The 27,065-nt window shown below is 45.2% G+C and overlaps 2 protein-coding genes across 7 annotated transcripts in view; both read left to right on the top strand.

The window, feature by feature from the left end:
* AHCYL2 (adenosylhomocysteinase like 2) overlaps positions 1 to 9,452 on the top strand; it is a 156,758-nt gene extending 147,306 nt beyond the window's left edge. For all 4 annotated transcript variants that reach the window (XM_037049220.1, XM_037049219.1, XM_037049221.1 and 1 more), the window contains exons 13-17: positions 2,567 to 2,665; positions 4,390 to 4,458; positions 4,581 to 4,659; positions 5,949 to 6,069; positions 6,471 to 9,452. In XM_037049220.1, the coding sequence (XP_036905115.1) occupies positions 2,567 to 2,665; positions 4,390 to 4,458; positions 4,581 to 4,659; positions 5,949 to 6,069; positions 6,471 to 6,477 (375 nt within the window). In that variant the 3' untranslated portion in view covers positions 6,478 to 9,452. The remainder of the gene's footprint in view (positions 1 to 2,566; positions 2,666 to 4,389; positions 4,459 to 4,580; positions 4,660 to 5,948; positions 6,070 to 6,470) is intronic.
* Positions 9,453 to 12,914: 3,462 nt separating this feature from the next.
* The window catches only part of STRIP2 (striatin interacting protein 2), a 40,148-nt gene continuing 25,997 nt past the window's right edge, over positions 12,915 to 27,065 (top strand). Inside the window, exons 1-8 of one of the 3 annotated variants that reach the window (XM_037049217.1) lie at positions 12,915 to 13,110; positions 18,554 to 18,623; positions 21,912 to 21,986; positions 22,925 to 23,059; positions 24,590 to 24,710; positions 25,502 to 25,564; positions 25,760 to 25,866; positions 26,507 to 26,634. In XM_037049217.1, coding sequence (XP_036905112.1) covers positions 12,967 to 13,110; positions 18,554 to 18,623; positions 21,912 to 21,986; positions 22,925 to 23,059; positions 24,590 to 24,710; positions 25,502 to 25,564; positions 25,760 to 25,866; positions 26,507 to 26,634 — 843 coding nt within the window. In that variant the 5' untranslated portion in view covers positions 12,915 to 12,966. Of the gene's footprint in view, positions 13,111 to 18,553; positions 18,624 to 21,911; positions 21,987 to 22,924; positions 23,060 to 24,589; positions 24,711 to 25,495; positions 25,565 to 25,759; positions 25,867 to 26,506; positions 26,635 to 27,065 lie in introns of all 3 variants that reach the window. The other 2 variants (XM_037049218.1, XM_037049216.1) reach the window with 2 other exon arrangements.

Below are 27,065 nucleotides of genomic sequence, written 5' to 3'. Positions count from 1 at the left end.
ATGTCCTGTCCCTTGGAAGCAGACTGCTTACCCACCTGCATCACATAGAAGGTCTGTATGGCTGTAAGCTTCGCAACTCAGGTGGTTAAACCAGGCTTTAAAAGTTTTTGCCGGCCAAAGAAGTGCTACCTGAGACTTGCTATTGACTCCATGCTTTGTGGCACTAGAACCACAGTTGAACATTGTTCAGAATCGTGTACCACCAACTTGTGCAAGCATAGTGACTGGCCGATTTACAGTAAGACACACACCTAGTTTGGGAATGTAGTCTGCATTAGGGAGCGTTTTCCTCGTAGATTGTTTAGTGATTATAAATCCACAGTAAAGACAATTGGATGCCTTTAAGAGAAATTCTTGCAAAGCTGTGCTGAGCCATAGGAAACCCTTCTCATGAGCAGCATGACTGCCTGATAGACCCAGATGCGTTGATGGAGCTGCAGGGACAGCTCTTCAAATCCCGCTTTTAAGGTGACCCTCAGGCCTTTGGCCTGCGGCACAGCGATTCCTGTGCTCCTGTGAGCTGCCTCTACTCTAGGCATTGCTCATTTTGTGATGTTCATAAGAAGTGTGCTTTCCTTGATTCCACCATGTCTTTTTTTCTCAGGAAGTACTTTCTAAGACGGGTATTAGAAATACTTTCTTGTTAGTCATGGAGTAGCTCTTTCCTCCCAGTCACCAACATTGCTCATCTTCTGGAAGATTAGGAGTGTGAGGCACTAAGAACCTGAAGTACTTTAAAGTCCCGTGATCTCAATAAATGTCACCAGTGTTACCCATGAGCATCTCTTGGCTCTTTGTGGTTAATGCCTTCGTGATGATATTTCAAAAGGTTCAGGGATTTCCCTTGTACATGCCTAACTTCCCCAAGTTGTCTGCTTACTTAAATTTCTTTGTAACTCTATTTATAGTGTTTATTTACAAAATTTCTTTTTATAATTGTAATTTTATAGTAATACTTTTTTAGCTTAAAAATTTCAAACAATATAAATATGTTTAAAGTAAGTAAAAAATGTATGTAATTGAAATTATATTATTCTGTAACTCGATTTTATTTTTCATTAAGTAATAAGGAATTGTTTTCATGCCAATACATATAGATACACTTTTTTTAAAAAATTGCACAATATTCCATTGTATGGAATTATCCTGATTAGCCATTTACATGTTGATTTACATTTTCCCTATTATAAATAACCCTAGATGAACGTTCTTGGACACTTACACTTCTGAACTTAAAGAAGTATTTCTATAGGATAGAGAACCTTAAAAGATTGGTCGGGGCTGGGTGACAGGGTGGAAAAAAAAGAAATAAAAAGATTGGTCAGGGATTAGGTACATACAAAATTTTGTTAGCTGCTGCCAAATTGCCCTCTAGAAAGGTGACCAATTTATGAAACTGACATCTTGAGAAATTTTTTTATATCCCATCTACCTGATGAATGGACCAGACCATTAATACAGCCCTGAATATACTGAAATATCATTACGTGTCTGTCTTTCCCACTAGGCTGATACTGAAAAGAAGATACAGCCCCTATCTATAAACAGCCCACAGTCCAGCAGAGGAGTCCACAGCGCTATCTATCACCGAGTCCTTTACTGCAGTGCCTAGAATGTAGTGTGCACTTAGTAAATAATTACTGTATATCTGAAGTGTTTCTCTTTATTTGTCTAAAAACAGCGATTTGGCAGAACTTCTCAACTTTACCAGTTTGAGGCACTAGGCAGTCTTAGACGATGGCTTCCCTTTCTATTTTAGGCATTGCCTATTGGAAGAAGAAAGTTGTCTTCCGTCTAAACCCTGTGACTGTTACTTGATTGCTGCTGTTAATACACTTAACATTTCTCCTCTTGTTCTCGGAATATACAATGTACAGAAATGGAAGGAGGGTGAGCCATTGGGAGCTTTACTGTACCGTTAAGCATTTCTCTAAAGGCTACTTCACATTCGCACTTAGGTCACAAAGCTTCTGTAACTTTAGGGTGAACCACCATCGTTCAGAAGGTAGAAATGGGGACACTGGGACGTGAGGGCAGGACTTGGGCCCCAGCATGCTCTGTTCAGGACATTGGGCCTTTTCTGACTAATCTCACTCAGCCCTGATGCTCTTTGTGTGTGCGCGTGTCTCCTCGGCACTTATGTATTCAGTTTGCACTGTATTAATTTGCACTTGTTTGCATGTTGCTTTGTAAGTATCTTAAAGGCTTTCCCCCGCCTCACATATGTATTGTTTTGCGTCCTCAACCAAAATAAGAGCTTTTTGAAGGCAGAAACCATGTCTTTGGTTTCTTTTGTATTTCCCATAGCACCTTTTACTGTGCTCAGCAGAGAGTGGGCGTACTGTATATGTTGTGGAATGCCATCCTGAGTGATCTCTCCCTGGCTGGGCCTAAGATTAAATTTCCTGAAATGGAACAGTCCTAACCAACCCAGGACAGGTATTCTCCATCTGGCATGTTGGTTGCTCCTTTCAACTTGCTATTTGAAATGGCTCCCTTCAACATCTTTCCGTCCACCAAGTGGGGCCTGGCATGGCTGACGGTGTGCTTGCTGTATGTATTCCAGGCGAGTCTGCGGACACCGGAACTGACCTGGGAGCGAGTGAGATCCCAAGTTGACCACGTGATATGGCCTGATGGCAAGAGGATAGTATTGCTGGCCGAGGTAAGACCTGAGGCTGGTGAGAGAGACTCGGCCCTGACAGGGGAGACTCCGATACCCAGATCCCCCTTTCCTCGTGCTCTCATACTGTTCAACACCTCCCTAAGCGCAAGCTTAACTACTTCATCGATGGATTTTGTATCTAATTGTGAGAGGTCTTTTCATTTTCATTTGACAGTTAAGAAACTATTTTGGTTCCTTAGTTTTCACCAATTATCCTGTCTCTCTATGTCATTCTACAGGCTGAGTCAGATAATGACTATTACTGTAAAAGAAATTAATGAATAGAACCAGTGCCACTGTGAGTGATGCTTACAAAGAGATAATGTCACTTGTGGGATGGTTTAATCAGCAGGCACAAAGTAGACATTCCTGACTATAACTAAGACTATCTTAGGCAAGCCGCAGGTGGGTCCTGTCTTTGCTGACAGCTTCCCTGGTTTCGAGTGTCCGTTCTCCTGCGCAGGGCCCGACATGCACAGTAGTACGTGCTCAGCTCTATCCTGGCTCTGATTGATAGTTCCCTCTCCTGGCTTCTTCTAGCACAGACTTAGTCTTGACTTTCATTCCACATGGCCTTTTATGGCAATGTTTGGCCCCTTTTCCTTTCTTGAAAGCTTCTCTTCCCTGGTCCTTAAATTCCTGACGGCTCTAACGATAACCATTGTGTTACCTGGACGCTTTCTCTTACTTAGGGAAAGATGCCAAAACAACAAGGAGGATAATAATACTTTTCTCCAATTTTGAGTTTGTCTTTTTTTTTTTTTCCTTTTTGGTTTAAATTAAAGAAACTGAATTTGCAAGTGTAAAATATATACTTTCTTCACCTAGGGGCCCTTACGTTTATGTTGGTGTACCCTTCCTGTTCCCTGTACCGATCCTCCCCTTATCTCACTTCCTCACCTACTTTACAGCATCTGTAAAGGGACTGAATTATTTCCTCACAAGAAAGGAGTTGTCCTGGGGGGTGGAGGGCAGGTTGCTAAATATTCACTAATTGCTTTGATGTCAGCCCACTGTCTGGCGACTTATTTCTAGTTGCTCTGGACGGTCCCGTCTAGTCATTTTGGTGACAAAAGCAAGGACCAGTTGTTTTTGATTCCTGTGATTGAGCAAAGAAAGTTGTCAAGTTTCCTAGGAAATAAAGTAGGAAAAGATGGCCCTGGGGGCAGGTTCTGGCTCTTCTAGTCTCGGAATCATCCACTCAGAATGCAACACTGTCCTTGAGTGTAGGAGAACCAAACTGAGGAAGAAGCACAAAAATCATCACAGCTTCCTAAATCCAAAAAAATCTTTCCTCCCGACCTGGAGAGATTACCCCTGGATTTGACCACGTCATTGTTGAGGGTAGTCTTTCAGGGGACTGCCAATACCTCAGAAGGAGAATATTCTGCTGTAGAAAGTAGGAAATTCAGACAGATGCACCCTTCCATAGCCAAAGCCTCAGTGTCGTGTGACCATCTCTATTCTTTGTACATAATCCCAGAGATCCTTTGTTCTATTACCTTCATCACATTTTTCAGAACTTTCTGTGGTTTCACTTAAATGTCAGTCAGTTTCACTTAAATGTCAGTCAGTGCTCCAATTTCTATTTATGGAGCACGTGCTTTTTGTCCAGCAGTGTTAGTTGGGAAGTATTTGGAGACTGGCAGGCATGCTCTTCCCTTATTCCTCAGGGGCCGGAGACTTTGTCCTAACCAGTCTGCGTCTGAATCCTTGTTCTCTAGGGCCGCCTGCTGAACCTAAGCTGCTCCACAGTGCCTACATTTGTGCTCTCAATTACCGCTACTACTCAGGTGAGGCCTCCAGAGTGGGAAAGCGGTGGGCTGGTGAGGGTCGTTAAGACCATTAGGGTTCGCTCGATATGGGCTGGATTGCTGCAAATGGCATGTCAGCATCCGTCTGTCTGCTTTTCTAGGCTCTCGCCCTGATAGAGCTTTACAATGCTCCTGAGGGTCGCTATAAGCAAGATGTCTACCTGTTGCCCAAGAAAATGGGTAAGCATGCGCTCTTCCACGCCCATCCTTACCAAAGTAGTTCAGAGTCAGATGCTAAGTGAAGTTTGGGGGCATTATACTGCTTAAGAACGGGCAGGGGAAGATCATGTTTATCCTGTAAAGTAGGAGCTGCGGTTCCTAGCGTCCATCCTTAGCGGATTTACCACATTTTCCGCATGGGTTGCCCCAGTGAAGTCATGACACTTTGTTATGATTTAGTTTACTTGAATTAGTTTACTTGATTTAGTTTACTTTTAAGGATTTTCTCTCGTATGTAAGAATCTCAGAGGAGAAAAAGATTTTCCCCCAGCGGAGGAATCATCCCCTACCTTTGACATCTGACTTACTGCATTCCAGATAGCCCCTACGAGACTTCTCTCAGACCAAGAAGGCTTTCCTACTACACTTTCTGACTCTCGCCCCTTTGTTTCAGGCCAAAGGGAAGCTGCTGAATAGCTTCTATGGAGAGTTTAGTTATGTGGGTGTTTTGTATAAGAGAAACATTAAACTGTCTTAAATTTTTAAAGAGCCTGCCTCAAGCACCTGAACTGATACAGGTGCTTTATAAGCTCCGAGGCAGAGGTCAGGGAATATACCAGCTTCTGGTTTCATTCTGCTTTAGCACGAGATGCCGAGCAGCTGTTGGAAGTTGACATGTGTCAGTCACCTTGACTAGACACCTTGGAAGGACATAAAAGAAAGAGAATAGTCCATATTCTGAATGACTATGTACTGAAGTTAGGGAGACCAAACAAATACGTAGGAAATGACATAAACTCCTGAAAAATATGTATGCAGCTAAGAGGCCATAAACAGAAACATGTAGAGAACTAAGCCCACTGAAAGCAAAGCAAACAATGTACTATCATTCTTAGTCATTCCTTTCAGATTTACCAATATTCATTTTTCTGAGTGACTCAAGGTATGGAGTTCAAGGCAGAACCAAAGTTGGAGCTTCCCATTTATCAGTCGCCCCCCCTCAACCTTTGTTGTAGACCCAAAGGCCTACTATGCTTTCATCTCTCCCTTACCTTCCCATCTGAGGAGAAGGAGAGGTTCCAGATAAAAACAGCCTGTAAGCGAGAAAGGTTATGGTTTTGAAATCATTATGGGCTCCAAGTGTGAGAACTAAGATTCCTTAGAACTAAGGGCCAGTGAGCAAATTGAGCATTTTGTATTCAGCTCTAAGAATTAGAAAGTACCTTTCAACTTCTTAAGGCCTAACCTGGAGAGAATAGCCAGACAAAAGGCATGAATGCTTACCCCTGGGCTTCTGTGTTCTGTTCCAGATGAGTATGTGGCCAGCCTGCACCTGCCTACCTTTGATGCCCACCTGACAGAGCTGACAGATGAGCAGGCCAAGTACCTGGGACTCAACAAGAATGGGCCCTTCAAACCTAATTACTACAGGTGCCTTGGGTTCCCCAGAAAACAAGAAGCCTGGGCAGCAAAGAGCTTCCTGCACTGGGATTGGTCTTTGCATCATCACCGTATTTACACGGACTCAGAAAAATAAACCCACCCTCCCACACGGCCACCCCCAAAGGACTCGCTGAGGCTTTCTCCAGACATCAGTGCTCCCTTCCCTGAGTTTGCCTTTTCTTCATTTCGTCTTCTTGATATGATTTTTACCTCTATGGAGAAATACTGGCCTTTTTTACTGGTGTGAAAAAGCACCACATCATCTCCCCTCAGCATACACACTCCAGAAATGGCCCTGCCTCCCTATTACACCTCTAGGCAGGCTCCTCATGTCCCACTATCCCCACAGGCTGATAACCTCACAGTCTCATCTTTCTTTTTCCCTCCAGGTATTAAGTTCCTGTAACTCAAAGCCAGAAGAAGTTTTAAGGAATAGAACTCCAAGCCTTTTCTCCACTCCTATACAGGAAAGAACCCAGCAAGCTGCTTCTCCAATCAGCTGCCCGCCGTGCTCACCCTATATATTAGGTTATTTATTTATTAAAATCTAGAATCCTGTGCCTGTCGCTTTGGCCCAGAGTGGTTGCTGCCCCGAGGGCTGTGAGGGCAGCAGAGGACAGACCGAGGAAGGAGAGAAGTGGGTAACCATTCCCAGTGCACCTTTGCGTTACTCCCCGTCGAAGCCTTAGCAGCGGTCCTTCTTCTCACGGCCAGGCGCAGGAGTTAGTCCAGGGATTCCAGACTCCTTGTTTCCTGGAGTTTTCTGGAATAAATGTTCAACAGCTGCCTTTCTTAGCTTTGGTTTGTCCCCAGGTAAGGCCTTTTGGAAGCCACCGAATGAACATGGCCTAGCTGCCCAGCCTCGGCCGCCACTGCCACTGCCTTCTTTATAGAATGGTTGGGAGGAAGGAGGGTTACGGCTTTGGCAAGTTACCCCAAGAACTCAGCCGTGCCTGTGCTTACTGGGAGTCTCCTTGGCCCAGGACTACTTTCTTCTCCTTAAACAATGATATCCATTTTAACACTTTCTGGTTCCAAGAGGAGTGTGCCTCCATTATTTTCTCAGCAGTTCTGTTATCTGTCAGACTTTTTTTTTGCTGTCTTTCTAAGCCAACTAACCTCTGCTCAGAAAGGGGGGTGGCAGCCCACAGTTTTACTTCCTTGTCATTTAACTGGATAGCCCCCAGGAATCCCCTCCAAATTGATACTCTCTCGGAACAGAAGGTCTCATTGTGAAACATGGCTTCCTGAAACCCTCTTACTGCCTAAAACTATCCCTGAAACTGATCAGGCAGAGGCATACTTCCCCAGGGACTTGGGGTGTAGGGTTTTACAAAAGGGACAGATCTTCTGGGCATACAGATTGATACCCTAAAGAAGCAGAATGTATTTATTTGTCTCCTGGGCAGGGCTTAGCAGCCTAACTGGCTAAAATGTACAGAAATGACACTATACAATGGGTCCAGATGATCCAGGCTAGTTTGACTAGGTTGAACTTTATCAGACGTCCAGCGATTGATGAAACTGAAATCCAGTGTCTCTGCAGTTTGGTCTGTGGTATTTCTTCCCCGTTGGGATATCTTTTTATGTTCTGGCCTTCTCCATCATAGGAGTCTGTATTCCAGAGGTCGTTTCTTGAGTAACTCCAATAGTACAAACAATTAGTAATGTGAGCAGCATGAAATTTTATGTCCCACCTAAGTCTGATTCCTTTTGGAAACTGACCTGTTGGTCTTAGGGTTTCACCGGAATCAGATAGGTGCTAAGAGTTAAAGTCTAGAGTGGCGCTAGGAATCTTGAGTGAAATGAGTCCCTTTACCCCCTGCCAACCCTAATTACACGCTCAGGTTTGTTTTTCCCTTTTCCCCCGCCATCATGGTTTGCCTCAAAATGTCAAGACCAAGGTGACTCAAGAAAATACCAGACCACCGAGGATCACTGTAACCTTCCCACTTGAACTTTCCTCCCCAGCCTCCACCTCCAACTTACTTTGTCTTCACATATATCCTTGGAGCTGGTCTGGAAGTGATTCTCCTTTTGGAGGTATGGAAGTGGACCTTAGGTAAATGGCTGTTTGCTTCATTAAATACTATGTAGGCTCAGCCCATATAATCTGGTTCATCAGAGGCTATATGTCTTAGCAAGTACTGGGAAAAAGCCATGTACATGGCTATATTCTTTCATACAGATTAGAAATGCTAAAATTCCACTAGACCATTTAATTTTTTCATTTGTCTACCCAGCCTTCATGTTCATATTAATTAGATCCCTTTTGCAAAAGATTGAATTCTTTGTACCTTATATCCAGATAATATTCCATTAGGCAGATGTCTGGACTCTAGCCTATTAATGTTCTTATGCCAAAAATCATAACCTGCTGTTTCTCAGCAAAGCCTGGCTCTCTGTAGAGCTTACTGTGTGCTGATCCTGACAGAACACGCCCTGCCTTGCTCTAGTGAAGAGACCTATTCCAAATGAAAAAGGAGCCACACTGGGCTTCTAGGTTAGGTTGCTAGTGTTGCTGCCCATACTTAGTGAGGTATTTGCCTGAGTTTCAGATGACTTCTCTTCCTTTCTCTCTGGAGATCCTGTGTCGATCAGCCATTAAGAAGGAGACCCAAGCCTCCGGAGAATTTGGTTTCTACCCTAGTGTTGGACTTTGGTCATTATTCCCTCTACCCTTGCAATCAGAACAACTGTGTCTTCTTCCCTCAAGCTCCCACCTTAGATGCATCCTAGGTATGTGGAAGCATGGGAGAGAAGGTTAACTATCTGTATGTGGCCTTGGCTTGTGGGGATACTTACCATTTTCCCTGTGATGAATTTGTGCTAGTTTTTTTTTTGGGGGGGGGGCCTTCGTAATGTAAATATTGTTTTCTTTTTCTCCAAAAAGAAAAAAGCATCTGTGGTCTACCCTCCCTCTGCCCCTCCTCCCTCCTCATCCTGTCCTCCCATCTGAGCACGGCTCTCCGTGGCCACGTGCTCCTGCGAAGGTTTTTTGCTGCTTGGCTTTTCTCTGAACAGATCTGAAATCGCTGCTCCTATGGTTTTCTCAAAATTAACTTTGTTACAGTTTTAAAAGAAATCAGAATGCATTGTTGCATTAAGCTCTTTTTAATAAAGGAAAATCATGGAAAGAAAATAGGCAACACCAGCAAATTATATGTGGACCAGTTCTAAACTATATATACATACATATATATAAAAATAATCATCTAGGCCTCGTTGTCATCTTACTGAAAGGAAATAAAACCTCTAAGGGTCACCATTACTGAGAGGCTCTTGGAAATCTTAATGTCTAAGTGATTGTATTAGATCAGCAATAATGAACATGTAATCTCAAAAGATAAATAAAATATTCTTAAAGTGGATTCCTGTCTTGAGAGTATTCCCTGCTTCTATGAACTATGACTTCAGAGATAAGAGTGGTTTCTGGGCAACAGGCTAAAGAGCCTGCTGGAGGGCAAGGGTGTGCCAAAGAGACACAGCGACCAACCGGCACGTTGCATGTTGTTAGCCTTGAGTCCCATGGTGGATCATTCCACTAATTAATATCCCCTCCATTACATGTATGAATATCCTGCTTTCTCAGAACCACCATCCTGGGAAGTTGAGAAGTGGAGGATTAAGACAGAGAAACTAAAGCCTCAGTCTAGGTTTTCTAAGCCCCTGGTGTGCTACCCCAAGCTGGAGAAAGCAGAAGCTCACTGGCACCCTATGTTTTGGGACTTAAGGACCCCAATATTTAGGGCCTGACCTAATGACATCCAACCACAGAGAAGAAAGTAATCTGGCAAAGATTCGTCTCTAAGGCAGATTTTGCCTGACTAAATCAGTAACCGGAGGATGAGTCCAACTGCCTCTTCCTTCTCAACTACCAGTGGAGTGAGCTGTTCTTGAGCAGCTTTCTGATAGCCAGCTTCTTTAGTTGGTAACCTAAACTAGTTCTACATTGTGAATGCAAGATATTTTTCTCATTACACCCACACGTGCCTTTGATGGGGAGAGGAGAATGTTCTTCATCTACTGTTTTATTCAGGCTGCCTGATATCCCCCAAAACTAGGTATTTTAAGACTTCCTACATTTTATTTGTAAGTGTTTTCAGTGTCGCGTTACCTATTTAATCATATCTGACCTCCATGGGTCAGAGTGAAGTGCTTATATGGGAAAAGGGGTATGTTTCATCCTTGTGATATACCTATTCATGTATCCAACCCTCTGCCAGCAGCGCAGCCTCAGGAAACTTGGATTTGGGGACAAGGAAGTGTGGTAGTGTAGGTTTGAAAATAACTCGGTGCAGGAGCCATCTCTGCAAGATGGAAAAGCTTTGTGGACCAGCCCCTGATTAGCTCCAAGTTATGGACACCACTGTGTCAATTTTGACAGCTGTCACCTCTTTATTGACTAGTAAACTGAAAGAACTTGAGTGTGTGCCAATTCCATGGCCTGTAGTGTCAAAGTTGTCAGTTAATTTGGTTTCTTGTTCCTCCAGGAGGTATTAGCAGATAACTTGCTCCTCATGACAAGCTCTGAAAGTCTGGACCTAATAATGGTCAGAGAGATGGCTGATCTTTACTGTCTTCTAGTAAAAGGTTATGAAAAAGGTAATAGACTGAGGTCTCTTCTCACGTTAATTCTTTGCAGTCTCCATTATACCCACCTTTCAAACCCCTTTTCTGAAAGTGAAGCCCGGTGGAGCTCTAGACTCAGCAAAAAGCTTTACCTACAGGCCAGAGGGGGCTTGAGAACTGTCCTCAGTCTTACTTCCAACTGAAGATCACTCTGCTCCCTTTACCCTAGGGATAGGCTGAAAAGGAACAAACCTCGAAACTGGCCACTCCTGTCTCCCACCACAGCTGGGGATCCTGCTGATTGACTAGGCTCACAAAAGAGAACATGAAGTTCTGGGCCTTCCTAGAGCTCTGACTGCTTGGGAGGAGAGGTATTGGGAAGAGGGAAGGTAGAATAATTTATTCTTTTATTAAGAAGCCGTAATGGGCTGTGCTGTGGCAGTGATGAGCTACGCGTAGGTTGTGCATTTCAAAGCCGGGTATGATTCCTTAATAGTTTAACAAATTATACCCTGAAAAGGATTCAGAAAATCAAATAGTTTAGGCCTTGAGCCAAGGACTTTCTTGGAAATCCATATTAGTTCTGTTCTGTTAACCATTGGGTCTCAACCCCAGATTTTGCCTCTGTGGGGACATTTTGCCATATCTGGAGACATAATTGGTTGTCACCCTAGGGGGAGGGTACTATTGGCATCTAGTGAGGAAAGGCCAGGGATTCTGCTAAACATTCTCTGATGCACAAGATAGGCCCTCCTCACAACGAATAACTTTTAAGTCAAAGAACCCCTGTGTTAAACATACATAAATGAGCCCTGGCTGGTGTGGCTCAGTGAAATGAGTGCCCTCTGACCCTTGGGTTGCCAGTTTGATTCCCAGTCTAGGGCACATAACCTGGATTGCAGGCCAGGTCCCCAGTAGGGGGCGCGCGAGAGGCAACCACGCATTGATGTTTCTCTCCCTCTCTTCCTACCCTCCCTAAAAATAATTTTTAAGACATACATAAATAACTTTTAAAGCATACATAAATGAGGCATACAAAAGATGAATAAAGTTTGGTCCTACTCTGGAGCTTCTAGCACAGGGTGGGAGGTGGGGATGAGAGGGTACAATAAGGAGACGGTGGGGAGAGAAAGGAACTCAGAAAGCTCCAAGGAGTTCTCACTCCCTCAACTCGGCCTTGATCTGTCACCTGCTAACCAGCAGAGGAAAACGTGAGGGAAAGATAAGAGTGAAGAAAGGGACAGAATTGTCCCTAAAACATAAGGGGAAATAACTCCTTCAGGCCCCTTCCTTTGGGGTATAGTGGAAAGGATTTTGGATCTAGGCTGATCTCTGTGAGTCCTGATTGCCTCATCCGTAACACTGGATTTGTGAAAACAACCGGTCAGAGAGAGGTGTGATATACCTGGAAAGTGCCTGGTGCAATGCCTGGAAAAAGCGGCAGTTCCACAACTCCACCCATTTGGTCCGTCCATTCCCTTCAGGTCGCTTATTACCAACCCAAACTGCCTACCCGTTTACGGCTTTTTAGATAAATTCCAGAGTGGGCAAGCCACACAGCCTCCTTTGCCCCAGGAGGGATCTTAAGGAGGATGAAGCAAAAGACTGGGTGAGGGCAGGGCTTGCTCTCCATTTTTAACTCTCTGTGTCACAACGTAAGGAAGGTGCCCCACTTCAGCAAAGAAAGGCAGATGACCAGGAGCAGCCCTGAGAAGCATCAGCAATTTCAGTGAAGTGAAAATGCCCCGCCCCTTAAACCTTATTCTCCCAGCTAAGTCCTCCGAGCGACGTGAGTTCTCTTAAGAAATCTCAGCTAACAGACAGGACGAGACCCTCGTTTCCTGCGGTGCGCCTGGTCACCCGGCGGTGCCATCCCTTCCCTGCGAGGGAACCGGGATTTGGAGGCAGAGGACTGTGGTAATGGGGAAAGGAGACTGCAGCGGAGCAGGAGGCGGAGACTAGAGCTCCCCCAAAGGTCGCTATTTGGGAAGGGGTAAGTGCAGAGGACCCAGTATTGGGAAGGTAGACCTGGGAACAATCCAGGAGTCTACCGCTATCAGCAACGCCGCAGGACTGTGCGGGGGGGGGGGGGGTGGAAGACAGGGGGAAAAAGATCCCCTGAAGGAGCCCCCACCTTTTCTAAGTCCCTCTCCAAGAGGTCGAACAGCCAATCGTGTCGCGGGGCGGGGCTGCGGTAAACAGCCTCAGCCAATAGCTGTGGAGGGGGTGGGGCCTGGCTGCCAGCGCGGGGTGGCGGGGTCGCCTTGGGCAAAGAGCTCTGAGCAGCTGAGGGGAGCCGCTGACCGGAGCTGCATGGAGGACCCCGTGGCGCCCGGGGCCGGGAGCCCGCCAGCCAATGGCAACGGCAACGGCAACGGCAACGGCGGAGGCGGCAAAGGGAAGCCGGCGTCGCCTAAGGGCCGGGAAGCGTTCAAAAACCAGCGGCGGGAGTCGGAGGTGAGCACCCGGGAGAGGTGTTGGAGCTGGGAGACACCCGGGGGCAGGAAGCTGTGGCTGAGGTGGTTTGCCCCGCTCCCTTTCCCCCACCCCGAGGCCCCCCTACTCCAGCGCGCCCCGAGCCGCCCCTTACTGCGGGCTCTGCGGGGTCCGCCGCAGTCTGGACTCTGGACTCTGCCTCCCGGGTTCCCTCTCCACCCGTCTCCTGCCGCGAGCAGGTCGGAGCTTTGTAGCTCCCTGGCCTCAGCTGCGGGAGATGTAGGGCGACCTCGAACGTACCTGATAGTTTTCAAATATTTATCTCACTAATCGCTGCAGCTCCGTGAAGTGGGAATTCGTATCTTCGGTTTAGCAGCAAACTGGCGCGGAGAGGCTGAGTGACTGGCGTGAGGGGCGGGAGACCCGAGTTCCGCCGCAGTAAAGAGGAGCGGGCGTGCGGTGGGGGGGCGGGCAGCCGCCCTGCCACCCTAAGGCTCCCGGAGCCCATCCTGCTGTGCCTTTGCCTCCCGCCCTTCCCTTCCCCCGGGTGTGCGGGCAGGCTCTTTAGGGAGTCCTGGAAGGGTTAATAAGACAGGGTTCAGGCGGGGCAGGACAGGAGTGAGTAGATGGAACTGGCCCAGGATACAAACCCACACAGGAGTGTGAATGTTTGGGTTGCTTCCTGTCCTAAAAAACAAAACAAAACAAAACACCCTAACCAGGGGGATGAAAGGATTGGATTATCGTCACTCCCCCACTTTCCTCCTCCAGCCAGTCTCTATCCACTAGCCCAGAGTAGAACTGGATCTGAGCGGGGACCAGGAGAATAGATCACAAAATATCAGGTGTAGAAGGATCTCTAGAGAGCATCCAAAAGTGTAGCTATTTCTTTTACAGAAGTAAAAGAGACAGAAGTAACTTGCCCAAGATCATACATGTGGCTTAGTGGCCGGGAGCACCAAGCTTCGGAGTCAGCCAGACCAGCTTTTGCATCCAGGTCTCTGTGACTTTTGGCAAATTGCCAAACCTCTAGGAGCTCCAGTTTCCTCATTTGTAAAATGAGGTTAACACTGTCTACCTCAGAGGGTTGTAATAAAGTCAAAGTGAGGTGACCGAATGTAAAATGTTTAATTCAGTGCAGGCACAGTGCATGTAATGGGTCAGTTCAGAGTAGCTCTTAGTACTGTATATCATCATCATTAAGGCACAGAGCTGGTAATGGAGGCCAGGTCCTTGGCCTCCCATTTGAATATATCTCACAGTTTCCAAAGGGATTTCATGTATGCTTTTCTTCTTGATACAGAAAGAATAGAACTCCATCCCATTTTTAAAAAGAGAAGTAGAGGAGGTGAAAAGACTCATCCCAAATCACACCGCCCTTTGGGGTTCTATTCACCATGTCATCTTCCCCACTGCTTAAGTGCCAATCTGGACTTTTAGGGCACCCTTTGCTTCCTCCCCCCATAGAGACATTGTTTTTACTCAAATGTGTTTTTCGGGGGGCAGGAGAGGAGGTAGGTAGTCATTCTATACACCCAGCCCTATTTTAGGTGCTAAGAACACAGTCGTGCCCTGGCTAGTGTAGCTCAGTGGATCGAGCACCGGCCTGTGAACCAAAGATGGAGGTTCGATTCCCCGTCAGAGCACATGCCTGGGTTGCAGGCCAGTTCCCAGCAGAGGCCAGTTCCCAGCAGGGGATGCACCAAAAGCAACCATACATTATTAATATTTCTCTCCTTCTCTCCTTCCCTTCCCTTCTAAAGATAAATAAATAAAATTTAAAAAAAAAGAATACAGTCATGAACAAGATAACATCTTTGCCCTATGGAGTTAACGTTCTGGTGGGAGTGGAGAGAGAGACAATATCCTAATAAATAAAATAATTTCAGAATGATATGTTCTTGGAGGGAATTAAAATTCCTTCTCATGTTGGATGTCTTGTCCCTACCTGTCAAGTCTTCCTTCAGGAAAAGGCTCTGATAGTATTGGGTTGGCCAGAAAGTTCATTTATTTTTTTTCTCTGTATAGTGGCTCTAGTAGTGCTTAGTTATCCTTTGAAACAATTTTGTTAGATTGTGTTGTGGCAGCTGTCATATCAGCATGCATTTTTTTAAAAGCATATCAAAATTGGTGAATTTGGGGGCAGCCATTTTAATATTGAAGATGGAAGAAAAATATGCAACATTTTTGGTGTGTTATGCTTTATTATTTCAAGAAAGGTAAACACACAACTGAAATGCAAAAAAGGATTTGTGCAGGGTATGGAGAAGGTGCTGTTACTGATCAAACTGTCAGAAGTGGTTTGTGAAGTTTCTTGGTACTATTGACATTTTGGCCAAATAATTCTTTTCTGTGGGGCTGTCTTGTACATTAGAAGATGTTTACCAGCACCCCTGGCCTCTACCCACTAGAAGCCAATAATGGGAGATAACCAACATACTCAAAATACAAATCAATAAAGTTATTGTTGAAAAGGAAAAATGTGTCTTTTATTTTATGGAAAAAACTAAAGGAACTTCCTGGCCAACCCAGTACTTTATCTTTGCCAGTATGTTCCGTATCCAGAAACTCAGAGCTTCCCACCTGCACCGCAGTTTACCTCCGGATTGTCTGCAGCTGCACTTTTCCTGCTTGGAAATGAGCAGCTGCAGTGATCCTCGCTGTCTGGCTTCATTGCCTGCCAAAAGGCTGGCTGGAAAGATTAGCTTTCCTCTACCTTCCACTGCGGCAGGAGAGCTGCTTCTACCTGTCAGTGTACCTCCATTTCCTCAACGCCCAGGTGCCGACTCAGATCTGCTTTTCCTTCCCGCCCCCGTTTTGCTTTCCTGTGGCAGGTTGTCCTCAGGAGAGAGGGTTTTCTTTTCTCTCGAGGGATTCTAAAGAATCACTGAAAGAGGATTACTTGGCACAAGTCAAGAGAGCCTCCTATGTACATCGCTGTTCATAGGGGCACTGTTGACCCACCCTCTCCCAATGGCTGTTAGGTATGAACTTCCCAACCTAAAAAACGAGGCTAGATACTAATAGTTTGCTTAATAAAAATATTCTTAATCTACCAAAGGATTCACCTCAGGCCTCTTTCAGCCATATCCCCTGGTTTAATTGGTTTCCAGAGTCCTTGACAAAGTTTGTGGCAAAACGAGGAAAATTCAGGGCATTGAAATGAGGTTTTCATAAAATATAGTTCAATGCATTAAAGGATGTAGGCAATTTAAAACAAGTGTTTTTCAAACTGTAAGGGTTGACCTGTGAGTTGAAACCTATATATTTTTTAAAATAGAACAGTAAAAAACATTACTGTATATACATCACATATAGTAATGCTAAATATATTTTGCTAAACTTTTGTTCCATTTCACATGTGTGTGTATATGTTAGGACAAGATGTAAAGTTTACTTATACCCAAAAATGGTTGAAGAACTCTGCTTTTACTGAGTCCTTCCATTTGGGGGGTATTACACTGTTCTTTCTTTTTTTAAATATATTTTTAAAGATTTTTTAAAGTCTCTACATTATCAGAATAAAACAACAATCTTATGTCATTCCCACCCTCTACTTTTTTCCCCCCTGGTCTCTGTAATAGAGAAGCTAGGAAAAATTCTTGCTTAGTGTGTAGTCCAACATGACTTGCCTTGTTGGCAGTGTAAATTGATAAAGTGGTTTTGGAAGACAACTTGTCTTATACAAAGAGCCATACAAATATTTAAAGTTGATTCACTGATTTGTTAATAAAAACTTATCCTTAGGAAAGATGCTAAATATGAGAAAAATTATAAGTGTATTACAGCTTCCTGCTAGAAGTAAAGAAAAATTAAAAACAACTTAAATGTTCACAATACAGAACTGGTTAAATAAACCAATATATATCTGTCCACTTAACTGCGATAGTAATATGAGAAAAATCTTATATAACATTAAAATTGTAAGTAGAATAACTGCCTACTTAGTTCTACCAAGTGCTAGGCAATGTGTGTTTTTTCCATGTTACCTCATTTAGTCCTTATAATGGCACTGTGAATTAACCTCATTTTATAGATGAAAAGACTGAGTATATCGTTTTACAATTCCCTGACACCAGTTCAATTTAGTTCTGACACTACCTGTAGTTAGTGAGGTAACTGGTAGTTAGCTCACATTAAGGGCTCAGGGCCACAATACTGCCCCCCACTTCAGACACCAGCCACAAATGTGGCCCCCAGGCTATCTGCACTTTGGCCTAGACAATGACACATTCAGGGCTTACCATAACACCCTCCTCAGGTTTGATCACTCACTAGAAGGACTCACAGAATTTAGAAAAGTGCTAAACTTATGATTACAACTTTATTATATAAAGGATACAACTCAGGAACAGCCAAGTGAGCAGGGCCATAGGGTACAGCAGGGGAGCAGGGTGTTGAAGAGCTTCCGTGCCCTCTTAGGGGCATTGCCAGCCTAGCACATTGGTATGCCCAAAGCTGGCGTTTCATGATTTTTATGTGGAGTGTCATCACCTAGGCTTGGCGGATTAAACCTCTGGCCTTGTAACTGAACTCCGTCTCCGTTCTCCTCCCTCCCTGGAGATAGGGCCCGCCCCTCCTTTCAAACTCTCTTTGGGCTCAAGTGAGTCACCTCATTAGCTTAAACTCAAGTATGGTTGACAGGGCTCCTTATGAATAAACAGACACTCCTATCACTCAGGAAATTCCAGAGGTTTTAGGAGTTCTGTGCCAGAAAGGGGAGGAGAGTGGGGCAAAGACCAAATATATTTTTTATACCACATTGGGAGGTTAAATAATTTGTTCAACATCACACAATATATGACAGAATATGCCAAAGAGCTGAGATTCAAAATTTTAAAAATTCATATATATTAATATATACTGGTAGGAAACACCTGAAAATGCTTAAAGAGTTTATTAATTATGTTAAAATATTGTGTACATACACATCATAGGAAATCTCGTCTTTAATACAACTGGAGGTGGAAACGCTGCCTTCTTTGATAATCCTACAGTTGTGGGACATTAGAGCTGAAGGACTTCTTACAGGTGAGGAACTAAGATCCACAGAGTAAGATTCGCCTAAAATTAGACAGTGGGTTAATGGCAGAGCTGAAGGAGAATACAGTTCACCTCTTATTTTTGGCCATCTCATTTTTCTAGAGATCAGCTAGATGTTCTTCTGGTCTGTGCTTATGTAGGTCAGATATGGGCACAGAGATAGCTTTCATATCTGTTCATGATCCTGGCCCTTTACCCAGAGTTTCTGACTCGGTGTAGGAATCTTCAGCCCCACCCTGCACTGAGCCTCAATTTGGGCTTGTAGGAGGACACCTCTTTGGTAAGAGGCACAAATGGGACTTTCCTAGCTGCCTGCCCTGATCTAACCTTGGCCTTCAAGAGAGGAAGAGGATGAAATGAAGGTATAATCTTCTTTTGTCAACTCTTTCTCCAAATGACCACGAAGATTTCTCCATTACAGGGCTCTGTGGACTGCCCCACTCTGGAATTTGAATATGGAGATGCGGATGGGCACGCAGCAGAGTTGTCAGGTATGCGGTGGATGAGTCTGTAGAGAGTGGAAGATGGCCTGGAGGGAGAAGGCAGGGGCTTGTCGTCTCCCTTGGCAGTTCGTCTGTTCTCAGAAGGGAGCTATAGAACAAAGGCTGTTCTCTACACTCCTCCTTCTCTCCACCCTCCAGTAGCAAATATCTCTGTGTTCGCTTTCACGTTTCCCTCTGTGAATTTTCCCTTGGCCGGATTATTCTCTGTTCTTTCATTCTGTCATTCTTTTCTGCTCACCCTTGTTTATTCTCTTCTGGTGCACTCTGGAATCTATTTTCTCTCCACCTTCTCCTATGTCTCCTCTCTATCTCTTCCCATATTCACCCATATTTCTGCATGCCTCCTTTCTGCCATCCTCTCCTTCTCTATCCCATCCTATCTCTCTCCTTTTCTCCTCTACCTTCATCTTGCTGCCTTCCCCCAACACCTACCCCTTAAATAAATCTCAGCAATGTCTGAAGAAAAACTACAGACAGCTGGCCAGCTGAGCAAGGCTGGGCATGTCTCCTACAGCCATCCTAGTGGAGCTGTGCTAGGCGGCTTCTGTCTGGATTTTTAGCTTAGTCTAAATGCGATATCCTCACATTAAGGAACTCCATGTTACACGTACTGTGAATGCCAGTTATTAATAAATGAGCTTTGGGTGGAGATGGTGTGAAAGTTAACTATTCTGTCACATGGAAGTGACACTTTTGAGACACGACTTTTTTGAAGAAAAGAGGCAAATGTTTTTTTAAAAATTCCTTGTGAATAAGTACAGGGAATAAATTTTTGTGATGAGTGACAGAAATAGAGAGCTAAGTTTAATAACCAACAAAGGATTAGAATCCAGAATGTGCATATGCAGGGTGGGAGAGAAGAGAAGAGGGAGAGGAGAGAGCAAGCCGGTAGAGAAGTGGTCAAAAAATACGAATAGGGATTCATAAAGTAGAAAACCATATGGTCAATAAATATATGAAAAGAGGTTCGACTACATTTATAAATGAGGAAAAGCAAATTAAAGTAATGTGGTATTATTTTACATTAATCAAATTGCAAAACTTAAAAGCCTGGGGTTGGTGCGGGTGCAGAGAAATGAATACTCTCACACACTGCTTGGCAGGAGGGAGCAGAGTGTGCAATTAGAAAGCAGTTTGGTCACATCTAGCGAAGTTGAATGTGTGCATATAGTGTGACCCAACCATCTGGATGTACACTTAAAAAAAAACACTTGGGCTTAAGAAGGCATGTGCAGAAATGTTTGTTGCAGCCATTGTGGAAAATGGAAACATCTTAGGAAGGAGTGGATAAACTGTAGTGTATCAATATATAGCCATTAAAATAATTGATCTATATCAATATATTTCAATGTCAATGAAGATTAAAAACATAATGTTGAGCCCTGGCTGGTGTAGCTCAGTGGATTGAGCGTGGGCCTGCGAAGCAAAGGATCGCGGTTCGATTCCCAGTCAGGGCACACGCCTGGGTTGCAGGCCAGTTCCCAGCAGGGGACACATGAGAGGCAACCATACATTGATATTTCTCTCCCTCTCTCCTTCCCTTCCCCTCTAAAGATAAATAAATAAAATCTTTTTAAAAAACAAAATGTTGAGGGAGAGAAAAAAACAGTGACAAAATAATTCATACGAGTGTCAAACTGCTTCAACACGAGAGTCTAAAAGATGTTCCTAGGAAGGCCAGTTGCACACCTGTTTGAGAGCAGTTTCAGTTAAGTGAATGGGCGTGTTCACCATTCTGTTGTTCTTGTAAAAAACTATTGAAAGACACATAATAAAAAAGGTTTCTAAGAAAAAATAATTTATACAATATGATAGATACTGCTTAGATTTAAAAAAACATTCAAAACAGAATGATATCCTGTTGCTTTCAGCACATACATATGTAGTAAAAAGAATAAAAATAGGCATGTGAAGCATACACACCAATTTCATTGTAGCGGCTACATTAGAGAGGGGTCTAAGATAGACTGGAGAGGAAGCGGAACTTCAGATGTCTGAAGCAAAGTTGACAAGTGTTACTATTTGTTCAATATGGGTAGGAGAAAAACAGGTGTTTTATGTATCACGTATATTTATCTGTATATGGAAGTTCTGATCTAAAAATCTAAAAATAAAAACAAAGTACCTAAGAGAGTCCTCCCTTCTCAGACTAAGTTTGTGAGAAATTATATATATATGTGTGTGTGTGTGTGTATGTATGTATGTATATATATACATACACACACATACATATATATATACATATACACACATACACACACTACCCAATAATGACCGGAAATTTTATAAGATTCAGAGATGGGACTTGTTTCTGGGCACTCCAGGATTCTGGAACTCAGGACTCAAAAGGACTCCCAGGCAAGGTGTTCCTCACCACTAGACAAATGGCTAAACATAAGCGAATTTCTCTTTGTGAATTATCTGACCTAGTTAAATTTCCAGCAAGGGTCTCAGGGAACAGGGCTTAGAGGAAACCTGTCTTACCACTGATTTGAGTGCTTGACTTCGGTCCTTTATCCTCTGTAGGATGAGGGCACTGGTGTAATTGTCTGCAGTGTGTGTGTGTGTGCAGTGGGAAAGGAAAGGCCATTTTTATTTCTCAACAGCGCTCCGCATTTTGTACTGAGAGACTACTGTCAACGAAGTTAGACTCACCTGGGTACGGGTAGCCCTTTGGTAACCGGAGCTGCCCTACATGGTTCGATGCTATCTCTGCCTGGGTGGCTGTGGGCCTAAACTTCTGTACCCTTCGAGGAAACTCAGCACAACTCAGGAAATACGCACAACTCAGCAGGGAGGGAAGGGACTGGCTCCAACTCCCAAGCCATCTAACACATAGTCCCCAGCTCGCACACTGGCTCCTTGAACAGCACAAAGATCTTACCTTTACATTTCAGGAGTTGTGTTGCCCTCCTCTTCCCTAGAGACAGGGTAGTCCCAATCCGGGCTGACTGGGGTTGCCCTACGAAACAGAAGTGATAGCATTAAGCCCTCTCAGCTCCAGCCCGCCTCCTGGCCCTCACCAAATGTCGAAGCCTGCCTTCTCTGCCGCAGCAGCCAGCTGGCAGGAGGACGACAGGTTTGATGGTTTAATCGCCCAGGGACACAAGTGGCTATTTTTAACTGCTCCAAAAGGGAGGACGCTGGCTCTGGATTGAACTGGACACAGGAATGTATTGGAAGCTTTACCTCGTTCATGCCACTCTCTCTACTCCAGACCGCTTCTATAAGGGTCTATGGAGTGTTCATGACTCTGTCCTATCTTTCCTGCCACAGAACTGTACAGCTACACTGAAAACCTGGAATTCACCACCAACAGGAGGTGCTTTGAAGAAGATTTCAAGACTCAAGGTGATCCTAGACCCTTATTCATAGAGACCTGCTTTTTTCCTCCATGATACCCCTGCCTGATCTAGAAAAAACTGAAAACAAAGTATGATCCTTCTTCATCCTCTCCATAACCATATAACTTCTTTATCCCTTCTTGCATATGAGACAGAGTTTCCTATATCTCCAGTGGAAAGGCCATGGAATGGAAGCAAGAGAAGCCTAAGCTAGGTCCCTTTCCCTGATGTAAAGGGCCAAGGGGGCAGAGACCTAGAGAGGTGGGGCTGCACGGGTGGCCTGGTAGAACCCTGTGCTTGACTTAATCTTTGACCTTCACGTTCAACCCGTTCTCCACTCTGAATGGCATCTAATAATAATTTCATGTGTCCACACTGTTCCCTTACTTGCTCAGTGGCAATTCACTTTTCAATCAACAGTTATGTGGTGAGTACTTGTTTTTTGAGAGATGCAGGAGGCAGGGATGAAGGTGAATTTGTGTGTCTTCAGAGAGATTATGGTTAGATAACAAAGGGGAGATATGTACATCACAAAACTAGCTCAGGCCAGGAGGAAATGGTAAGTGTCATAAGACAAGTAAAGTGTCTTCAGGGACAGAGCTTCTGGCTGGAGCATTAGTAGGAAAGAGGTAATTTTGTATCTGGTCTGTAATGATGAGCAGAAATTGCCTACATCGGAAGACAGAGGGAACGCTTTGAAGAAAGGCAGATAGCACAACACAGGCTGCATGTAGAGGACAGAGGGGATGTGGAAGATGAGGCTGCAGAGTGGGTTCAGGCAAGAACTTCATGAGGCTTTTACTCTTCCCATCCTTATTTTTCTCAGCTAAATAAAGAAAGCTTTTGAAGAGGAAAGTTTGTAGGGGGCTGGCTATGCTATCAGAAGCTTTTCCGGAAAGGGGAGGCAGCAGCTGGCACTAGATCCATATGCCCTTCTGTCCCCAGTGCAGGGCAGGGAGTGGCTGGAGTTGGAGGAAGATGCCCAGAAGGCCTATGTGATGGGACTGCTGGACCGGCTGGAGGTGGTCAGTAGGGAGCGGCGACTGAAGGTAGCCCGGGCAGTTCTCTACCTGGCCCAAGGTGAGTGGCCGCCCTTACTAACTCCTTCGCCAACTTTACAAGGGTGGAGATTAGGAAGAGAAATGGTGCTATCGGGAGTAGGATGAAGCGAGTTACGCTGGGAGAGAAAGGTCCCTGCCTTTCCTTTTTAAAAAATTTTCATTGATTGAGTTTTAGAGAGGAAGGATGATAGAGAAACCTCTATTTGTTATTCCACTTATGTATGCATTTATTGGTTGATTTTTCTATGTGCCCTGATTGGGGATTGAACCCTCGATCCTGGCATATTGGGACAACGCTGTAAGTACCTCAGCTACCCAGCCAGGTCAAGGTCCCTGCCTTTCAAGGGCAGATCTTTTCTGTGCTAGAAATAACGTGGTGCTTGTGAAGAAGATGTGGAAAGGGTAGTAGGTACTGTTCTGGATCCCTTGGAATTGAGCTTTATCTTCCCAGGCATATCAGGATTTCTTACGAGTTCTCTTTTCCTTAACCTGGGCTATAATCGTATTTGGAGACCAGCAAGAGGGTCTGTGTGGCCAAAGCTGACGATGTACTACCAGCTGCAGCTAAGCGTAGAGGCTTTTTTATCGTCTTTGGCCTGGCCCCAGCCCCGAGGGAAGGCAGGGGCGTGCCACGGATGCACACGTGGACACTCTGCATTGTTTCTTGTTGACATTTAGAAGGTTCAAGCCAAAATAGCAGCAGGAGTAGATGCTGTAATTTGGAGATTGTCAGAACTCAATGAGATTAATTGAGGACAACTTTCCAGAAGAGAACTATTACCAGGTGTTGGAAAGAGAAATGAGATAGCCGAGCTGGAATAGTAAAAATAAACCCTCAGATTATAAGTAAGGGGCTTTTTGGCAGAACTGACTAGTTGAGAGCTAAAAAACTATAAAAGTCATAAATAGAGAGGAAAGAGAGCAGACATGGTGTGAAGGGAAGACTGTAGCAAACAAGGCAGTACCCACCCATATTGATTGGGTCTGGTGCTATGACCAAATTTTGGGTGCCAGCACCTTTATCTTTTTGCCTAAGGGCTTTCTCTGCCCCCACTTAGGGCAGCCATGAGCGCTAGGGAATGAATGTGCTGCCCTAGCCCAGCAGCACTCATCGTGTCGGGGATTAGTGGATAAATAGCCTGACCGCCTCACCCCTCTTGGGCTGAGGATGGTTCTGAGTGGTGTGTCTGACACTGTTTCCCAGAGTTCCCTGGGACTGACCTCTTGGCTGCCTTCTCTTCCCTGTCTCACTTCCCTTCTCTACTGATGATTTGGGGGATCAACTCCTAAATCAACTACTTGTACTTGAATTTTCATCTCTGGATCTACTTCTCAGGCCATCGATGAGCATATTGGACCTAATCCTGAAGTCTGCCCTTCCTCTCCCCTGCCTTTTTCCAGGAAGTTCTAGGAGTCCCTTGCCGCCCTACATATGTCAGCCTCATTGTTGGGCAGGGTGTTGGAATATGGTCGTAAGATCACGGGGCAGGGTGGAAAGAACTGGGGTTCACTGTCCCACTCAACCCCTATGGCACTGTCTGGTCTTTAGGCACGTTTGGGGAGTGTGATTCAGAGGTCGATGTGCTACACTGGTCCAGGTACAACTGCTTCCTGCTCTATCAGATGGGGACCTTCTCAGCCTTCTTGGAGCTACTCCACATGGAAATCGAGTAAGAAGCTGTGGGGAGGGCTGGCCTAGACAACCCCTTTCCTTGGAGGGTACCTTGTGTCCTGTGCTGATTTCCTTAATGTAGAGACCTCTGTGCACAGCTGGGTCTATCCACACTCAGTCCAAAGCTCACACTGACAGTTCCCCTCCGTTCATCCATGCTCGCTGATACTCTGTTCTCCTCCGTGAGGTTGGACTCATTAGCTGCTTCTGCCCCACTTACACCTTCAATCCTGGGCTTCAGGGGCTTATTTTGGGTGGGTTGCCCTTTTACCCAAACACCTTCTCGGCTCAGCCTAACTCTGGAATCCACAAAGAAAACTCTTCTGGTTGAGAATGTGACCTAAGAGGTACAGGACCAATTCCTTTTGTGTGCCCAGTTCTTTCCCTCATGGGTTATAGCTCTAGAGGAAGCCTTATCTGCTCCTATCACCGTATTGAACCCTCGTTTTGTCTCATGTCTACCACCCAGGAGTTTTAGGGTGAAATCTGTTCATTATTTATCAGGTGTTGTTTAGCATCTATTTTGTACCCAGCAGAGCACTAGCTACAGTGGGGATTCCCAGAGGAGTGAGTATCACAGGCCTTGCCCTTGCCCGTCCTCACCGCAGATAAGAGTTTGCCAAGGTGGCGGAGGAATCCTATGCGCTCCTGCACCTTAAACCAATTTCTATAGCTACATAGCCAGGGAGTGGCAGGTACTGGTGTTTGTGTGTATGGCCAGTGGGAACACAGTGAATAAAGAGCCCTTATGGGTTCTCATTCTCTCCCTCCTTCCCATGGAAGCAACAGCCAGGCCTGTAGCAGTGCTCTCCGGAAACCAGCCATCTCCATTGCTGACAGCACAGAGCTCCGGTGAGTGGGGCCGGCCATGGCGTGGGCACAAGGGATGGCTAGCAATGGGTTATTCTTTGCTCAAATCCCAATGCACCCAGGCCACTCAGAGTTGCTAATTCCACTGGGTTGGGCTCCCACAGAGACCATCCCTGAGGTCTCTGACTATAGGCTAAGAGCTGCCTTGGGCACCTCTTGTGACCCCTCCAACTCCAGGGTGCTCCTGAGTGTCATGTACCTGATGGTGGAAAATATCCGCCTGGAGCGAGAAACAGACTCCTACAGGTGGAGGACTGCCCGGGAGACCTTCCGCACTGAATTAAGTAAGTGGCGTTTAGGGAAGGGTAGGGATGGGGTCCCCAGTGGTGGGTGGAAAGAATAGCATCTGTATAAGGGAGGCAGGCAGCCTTTCTTTTTTCTTTTTTTTCCAAATTAACATTCTTTCTTTTAGGGCAGAGATATGGCACAGCAGGACCAGGGCCTGTTTTGATTGCCCCTGTGCCTATGAGCCAGGACCAGTGACATGTCTTCTCTGTGCCTTAATTTCCTTGATTGTAAATGGGGATAAGCATCCCTCTCCCATTCTATCATGAATCCCCCATGAAAAAATTGAGTCACCTTGCAAACTGAACTCTGCTCCAATGTAAGTTGGTGTCATCAGAGAGGGCTAAGATAAGAAAACTGGTGGGATTTTTAAACTACATTCAGTGTTGTGAGAAAGTGAGTTGTGATGCACCAAATGCATTGAGTCCTTCAGCCAGAAAGCAACATTATTACTGTCACTTTTACTTGGGAATCTACTCCAAGCTTTGGGAGCCAAGCCATTTTACCTCCACGGCCTCACCTCAGGGCCAGGTACTCCGATTCTTCAGGGGTGGCGAGTGCATCCAGAATCAGGGCTAGAGAAGCCAGCTTTCGGGTACAGCGTGCTCACTTTCTCCCTCGCCTCTCCGCACCCTCCAGGTTTCTCCATGCACAATGAGGAGCCTTTTGCCCTTCTGCTTTTCTCCATGGTTACCAAGTTCTGCAGCGGCCTGGCTCCCCACTTTCCCATAAAGAAGGTCCTGCTTCTGCTCTGGAAGGTGGTCATGGTGAGTGTCTCATTCTCCTCGCTCCCGTCTCATGAGAGCAGCGTGCCCTCTGCTACCTCTGTTTCGTCCATTCCGATTCTGCAGGCAGAAGACTAGGGCGGCTGTTGGCCGATGGAGGCGAACGGGCTCGCCTACAGAAATCAGGTGTTCTGCATCAAGCAGATTATCCATTTCTGTGGGACTGACAAGAGGTGCCACTCTATGAGCTGGGGTATCACGGCATCTTCCCTTGATAGAGCCCATGTTTTATGCCAAGAGCACTGGCTAAGAACTGGGAGATCTGGCCTCTGCTTGTACTGACTATCTTGGGCAACGCTCTGTGCCTCAGTTTCTGTAGCTATAAAACGTGGGGATTAGTGCCTGCCCTCTGCCCTCCATCCAGATAAATAAAGCATTTGCTTTAAAAAAATGAAGTCCTTATAAGTGTATGC

The sequence above is a fragment of the Sturnira hondurensis genome, unplaced genomic scaffold, assembly GCF_014824575.4.
Source record: "Sturnira hondurensis isolate 20B ecotype Veracruz unplaced genomic scaffold, ASM1482457v3 Scaffold0006437, whole genome shotgun sequence".
Classification (NCBI taxonomy): Eukaryota; Metazoa; Chordata; class Mammalia; order Chiroptera; family Phyllostomidae; genus Sturnira; species Sturnira hondurensis.
This window is presented reverse-complemented; position numbering and strand designations above follow the sequence as displayed.